The 7,046-nt window shown below is 35.8% G+C and overlaps 1 protein-coding gene across 2 annotated transcripts; it reads left to right on the top strand.

The window, feature by feature from the left end:
- Positions 1-3,814: 3,814 nt before the first annotated feature.
- Positions 3,815-5,921, top strand: LOC108455995 (protein PHYTOCHROME KINASE SUBSTRATE 1-like). 2 transcript variants are annotated; one of them, XM_017754586.2, is made up of 2 exons: positions 3,815-3,912; positions 4,302-5,921. In XM_017754586.2, the coding sequence occupies exon 2, from the start codon at positions 4,332-4,334 to the stop codon at positions 5,748-5,750; it is 1,419 nt and encodes a 472-aa protein (XP_017610075.1). In that variant the 5' UTR covers positions 3,815-3,912; positions 4,302-4,331; the 3' UTR covers positions 5,751-5,921. The 2 variants fall into 2 exon arrangements, with proteins under 2 accessions (XP_017610075.1, XP_017610074.1); XM_017754585.2 differs by lacking the exon at positions 3,815-3,912 and adding an exon at positions 3,931-4,185.
- Positions 5,922-7,046: the final 1,125 nt, after the last annotated feature.

The raw sequence follows: 7,046 nt of genomic DNA, 5'->3' as shown, positions 1-7,046 counted from the left end.
CACCCGTGTGGAAGAGCAACACGCTTCATGCTGATGGCCCGTGTGGCTCACACGGCCTAAGCTCCCTGGGACACGCTCGTGTCCCTCACCCATGTAGAATTAATTTCTAATTCACACCTACAAGGGTTTTCACACGACCAAACACACACCCGTGTCATTGGCCTGTGTTCCTCACACTGCCACAACACGCCCGTATTCTAGCCCGTGTGCAAAAATATAGACATTCTATCTCTGACGTCAGCATGCTCATGATGTCATACAGCCAAGGCACACACGCGTGTGCTAGGCCGTGCCCTTCACACTTCTAAGACGCACAGCCGTGTCTCTGCCTGTGTGTTTATTACCATGCATTCTGACTTGAAATTTTTACGTGCAGGGGACACACGGCAAGACTACAAGCCGATGGGGCAGACCGTGTGTCACACACAGCCTAGACATGCACCCGTGTGTCTACCCGTGTGGATAATATAAGGCTATTTACCAAGCCTCATTGCCACCCTTACTTGCCTATTTCCATACAAATTCCAACCAATACTAAAATGAGTACAATTTCTAAAATCAAATTAGCCACAATAGACATTCATTCTACCATGATAATGCATCTTTTATAAATTCAAAATGAATGTTAGCCATTATTCAAGGCATAATACAAATTGAAGGGCTTCCAACCCAAGCCAACACATTTGGCCAATTCTCAAAAACACAAAATAATAAAGTCTAAGTCCTATACATGCCATAATCAAAAATATAAATCCAACTATATTGAATGCATCTGTTGATAGTGTGATCGATATCTTTGACTTCCGGTGATCCTTGAGCTAGATAGGCGGCACTATAAGGAAATGGAAAAGAAAGGGAGTAAGCATAAAGCTTAGTAAGTTGCATATAAGTAAGGGTACAGCAGCAATTTATCAATAATCAACATGCTCATAATACAAAGGTAGGCATAAGCATAACTACTCATTACCATCCAGCAATTAGATCATATCCCATACGTACCAATTAGGTGTCTGTACCACTCACTGCAAGGTTATACTTTCTCATTAGCTTAAGAACATAACGCTCACCGTTGAACCATTTAGAACACTACCGGATATTCATTAAGCCTCAAACATGGGTAAAGTGCTGATGCCACGTCCCAGACACGATCTTACACAAGCTCACATCTCAAGTCAATGCCATGTCCCGGACATGTCTTACACTAGCTCTCGTCTTAATACTGATGCCATGACCCAAACATGGTCTTACACTGGCTCTCATAATATGGTCAATGAATGTCCCAGACATGTCTTACACTAGCCAAAAATAACCCGTAAGTCATGGCATGAATATCCGATTTATTTTCTCGGCTCAAACGGGAAATCTACTATCTCTATTATCATCATACCTTCCCAATTCCACAATCAAACAATTCATGCTATATTATTTCAAATACAATTCAGCACATACATTAGCAATGTAGTTGTACTATTTACATGCAACTTACCTCGAATTATAAAATATGGCAACTAGTTGGTTTAGTCAATTTGCTTGGCTTTCCCCAAATCTAAGTTTAGATTTGGAAATTCTTGATCTAAAATAGAAAATTGCACTCATTTAATCACTAAATAAAATTAAGCAATTAAAAATTCACATCTTTGATAAAATGACCGTTTTGCCCCTAAACTTTAGCAAAATGACCATTTTACCCCTATGCTCAAAAATCGATTTTTATCGAATTTCTTCAAATCTTAAGCTTAGTTGAACTCTTTTTACTCTTATAGCAACCCCAAATTCTCTCTATTTCACACATTTATCAATTATTTTACAACTTGTGCAAAATAGTCCCTCTAGGTGTTTTCATGGTAACACCTTTCACAAAAGTTGTCTATTACACAACTAAGACTCATATTCTTCCATAAAATTTCAGAAAACACCCTAAATTCTCTCATGGTAAAACCCTATACCTTCAACCATTTTGCAAGATAGCACCCTCATTTGAAAGCTCATGCTTCAAGGGTCTCAAAAATGCAAAAATCATCAACAAAGGGTATGGAAATCACTTACTTGTGAGTGCTTCAGGTTGCCGAAAATTTTTAAGCTCTCAAACCCCCCTCCATGGCTAATTTTTGGTGGATAAAAGAGATGTGTAAGGGATGATATCATCCTTCTTTTATTTATTTCTATTTTAGTCAAAATTGGTCACCTAACCCAACAAATTTTGAAAATTTTGACCACATATATCTCCTATGGCCGGCCACTCTATTTCTAGGGGTCTAATTGCCCTTTAAAATTTCCCAATTTTCCTTATCTAATAAAATAACAACTGTAGCTCTCAAAATAGAACTTTTGTACTTTTTGTGATTTAGTCCTTTTTCGTAATTGGGCTCACAAACGTCAAAATTAACTCACCAAATTTTTCATGTACTGATATAAACATGCTATGACTCGAAAATAATAATAAAATAATTTCTTTGACTTCGTATTTGTGGTCCCAAGACCACTATTTCGACTAGCCCCAAAATCGGGCTGTTACATGTACTTTGAGGCTTGTACAAGTTTTGTATGAGAGTTTATTGAGTGCATTTTAATTTGTTCATTTGAGGAATTATTTCGTGAAAGAGTGCAAACTGATTTATAAACATTGTTGAGTGTTTATAGTCCAAGTTCTTAATAGGAGGATTTGGAGGTGAGTGTTTTAATCTTTAGGTACAAATGTGAGATATCTATACTTGAAGAATGATAGAGAGTGAATTACTTGTTGTATTCATGATTAAAGATAGTGAAATAACTCACTAAGTTAGGCTCTACAAATGTAGGGAAACTGAAGTACATAAATAGACATATATGTTATTTTTGTTTTGTTTGCATCGTTTTTTATAGTGCCAAGTTGTAGCGGCTACTACAATCTTACACTTCCATTGCAATTTCCATTTTAAGCAAATAGGCAACTTAAGGTAGCAACATTAACCATTTGCATAATTTATCATTTATAGATTATATTTATCTTCTATTTTTCCTTTCATGTTTGCTCCTTTATCCTTCTAATAGTACTCGTCAATGAAAAAATTAGTAGTGTCTAAAGTATAAATGGGAAACAGTTGATAAAACAAAAGTTTTATAGATGCATGATTTTATATATGCATGGTTATATTTAGAAAAATAGACAATTTGAAACAATTTTTTTCAATTAAAATTATAAATTAAAATGATGATTTTTTCAAGAGAAACAAATAACAAACATTAAGCAAAAATAATAAAATCAAACAATTTTATAAGTTACTATTGCACTCATTAAAAAGTATTTAATGAACCAAATGTGATAATATAACTTTCTTGAAAATAATCAATATTTTTAATGTGTGCTAAACATTATAAAATAACTATCCCAACAATCACATTCTAAAATTTTATATTCCATTAAAATTATAACATAAAAAAAACATAAAATACAAAAAACATAAAACACTACTTTATTGTCAATCCAGCCTTCCATTCCCTCCCATAATAATAATAATAATAATAATAGTAATAATAATAATAATAATAACCACAAGTCACCTAACAGAGCCAGAACAACATAAACACATGTATCTTTTTTTTCTCTTTTTAATTTTGTTATAAATATATTTGTCAAAGTCCTAAGCAATAGCCAAGCTCTCCATGTGATCAGCTTGTGCGGATGATTGGACATGTAAATCCAAGAAAAAATTTAAAGCTTGTAATTGTATCCACATAAGTTTTGAAAACCCACTCCAAAATAAAAATCAAGTTTCCGTACAGCATGGCCTAAGTAAACATATATGAGATATACTAATCAATAGGTATTATATATATATATATATATATATATATATGTACATACATACATTTGCTAAAGATAACTTGAAGAGACTCAAATCAGAGCTCTAGTTGTGAAGAAATATAATCCAGGTTTGCTTTATTCCACAAGTAGATGGGCCTACTCCCTTGAACATCTTGCAGATGGGAGATGTCATAACTATACTTAGCATAGAACAACTTTCTTACTAAATCTCTCTTCTATTTTATTTCATTTCTTCTCTCTGCTACTTTTCATCCTTTGGTTTCTTGTATAAATAGCGTTTCCCCTTTCTTTTTTCATGTTGTTTGATATAGCTTTCTAAGGCAATCTTTGGGATTTCCCAAACCAGGATTTTAGTTGTCTTCACACTGAACTTTGCTATTGTTAAGTCTTTTTCATTTTCTTTCTGTAGTTTTGTGCATCTTGTTTAGTTGTACTGGAAAGTGGAAACGGTTTTCTTGGGGGTCATTTTCTCACTCGTATTTTTGTTTTATTGCAGCAAATATTTTATTTGAATCTCGAGAACTCCATGGCTATGGTAACATTAACATCAAATTACAACACAAACCTGTCGCAAACATTGTCCTTTGAGGAAAAAAATAGCAGCCTTCGTGATGTTTCTTTCTCTACTTTCTTCGATGGTGCTGACGAAAACTATGAAAGAGAACTTTCGGCTTCAAACCGAGAGCTCAGCTCCAAGACAACCAACACCAACCAAGATGAGCATCATTATTTAGGACTGAAGAAAGAAGATGGAGAAATTGGAGTATTTGGAGCTGAAAAATACTTCAATGGAGGAATTGATTTAGAAAGTCCAAGAATAAACAAAATACATGCAAAAACATTGGAATGCGTTAAAGATGGTAGAGTCAGCATAGAGCCTGTCAAGCCTGTAATATATCAGGGAACTCCAAGTGTTCGATCAGAATCAAGCTGGAACAGCCGAAGTGCATTGCTCCGAAGTACTATGAGAAATCCTCCTGGGAAAAAACCTCCTAAAGTGAATGGAAAGAGTTTTCTTTCGGGTCTTGCTGGCTGCAAATGTTACTGTTCTGGTAGAAATTCAGTTGAGATTGAAGAAGCACAAGTTGGTGAAATAAGTTTCAAGAGACCAGCTGCTAATGGAGAGGGCTTGCAAGGCAAGCCAAATAAAACTGCATCCAGTAAGGCGAGCCTAGAGGTTAATAAACCAGTGGCGGAACCCTGGACGAAGGAAGACATTTTTAGTTTCCCAACTATGAATTCTAATATGGGAATTCGACCTGTTAAAGTGTCACTGCAAGGAGATGTGGATGAAATCGGACGGAAATCATTGGAGGTTTTCGGCTCGCCGGCACTTGGAAGGAGAAACAAGTCTTTGAACATCGAGAGGAGGCTGCAAATGTTCTCTCTGGATTCTAATCCCAAAGCAGAAAAAATTGAAAATCCTAAAGGCAACTACAACGATACAGAGAGCGATGCAAGTTCAGACTTATTTGAGATAGAGAGCCTCACAGGAAAAGTCAACCCATTTCTTGTCAAACAAATTTCTGATGCGGCGTCTGGGTGTGCCACCCCAACAACTTGTTATGCACCAAGTGAGGCCAGCATAGAGTGGAGTGTGGTCACAGCAAGTGCAGCAGATTTCTCAGTCATGTCTGACTATGAAGAGCTAAGGCCACCTGTAACTTTTCCAAGCCCAATGAGAACATATCCGACACCCACCAAAACCAAAGGTTCTAAAAACAAGGGCCGTTCCAGTGGTCTATTGGGGTGTAACAGCCAAAAAGCTGTTGAAGTTGCTGGAGATACACACAAAACAAAAGACAAGGCAGGTTTTGACCCAAGAATGCGCAGTGTGTCTGATTCCTACATACCTGCAACAAGATTTGGAGCTGGCACTAAACTTGCTGCGGCTTTTCAACCTACTCATTCAGCAGGAGCTTCACATCTCTTGTTTATTCAGTAGCTTTTAATAGCTTTCCCTGGACCTTATTTTGTACAACTTGTGATGGGAAATTTCACTACTATACCTTATGTTTCTTTTGTATCCGTAGTAGTGTTGAATTCCGTAAGTGATGCTAATTTTTTAGAAAGTAAATCCAAAAAGTTCATGGGGGGTCATTTGTTTAGCATGAAATGCATGAATTCTGGATGATGAAGATGAATGTAGATGTGTTTGCAACCAGATATTGGGGTTAATGGAGCCCTACTCGTATGCCCTGGCAGTTCCCAAGTTATTTTTGGCTTGGCCTCCTTTTCCATTGCAAAATTAGAGACTTAGAAACCTATTCTGCTCAGCTAATATTCCTGTTAAATTTTAGAGCAGATCAATGGTCAAGATCATAACTAATTATCTTTCCAGCATTACTATTAAGTGCCATGACCTGGAGTGGATCTCCTGTGCTTTTATCGATATTTTCTGTGCGGACCACCAGTAGAATATAATAGAGAGCTCTAAGCTTGAATTATACTTGTAGTACCATTACATATGTAAGAGATAAGTCAAAGAAGTTAACAATTCTATTTATGTTTAATGTTGCTGTCAAACTAGTTGCTATTGTATTCAAACATCCGGTTTATGGTCATGTTATCCATATTAGAGTATGTTTTCAAGATCAGTTTGTTCAATTTATGTTTAATTTTTTTTTTATATATTTGAAGATTCTAATATATGTAATACAATATCTTTTTTTTTTATTCCGAAGAAGTAAACTTTCAACGCTAAGAATGTCAGGTTATAATCAGAATTGGTCCCAGCTATCTGTGCAGGAGAAATGTAATTAATTCGGCAACCACCTCATAAATAAATTGGTCCATAATATTGTGTCAACCACTCCAACATTTCACCTCCACTTTCTTAGAAATTCAGATGAGATTACTTCAACATAGCTATAATCAAAACTAACAATCATAAAGAATATTTAAAGCTGATGAACTCTTGGCTTAAGACCAGTCCGATCAAAGTTAAAACCAGCTGCAAGTTTTTTTTGTACACAGAGATGGTAGATAATAAAGTCACGAAAACACGATTTCATATAAAAAGTGTCTGAGACAATTATTAGAGGAAGGTAGTACCATTAGAAAACCTAATATGACAGGTGAGCCATTAATGGGAACATTATTTGAGGGACACCACCCACCCTTGTTCTCCACTATGAGTTTGATGAATTAAAAATCATGCCAAACAACCAAATTTTCTGTCATTTCCCCTATGGATAATCAAGGAATAACAGCAGAAGGACCATCCATGTGCAGAAGGAGA

This window comes from Gossypium arboreum, chromosome 3 (genome assembly GCF_025698485.1).
Source record: "Gossypium arboreum isolate Shixiya-1 chromosome 3, ASM2569848v2, whole genome shotgun sequence".
NCBI classification, from domain to species: Eukaryota; Viridiplantae; Streptophyta; class Magnoliopsida; order Malvales; family Malvaceae; genus Gossypium; species Gossypium arboreum.
The sequence above is the reverse complement of the archived record's forward strand: the minus strand, read 5'-3'. Positions and strand labels throughout refer to the sequence as shown.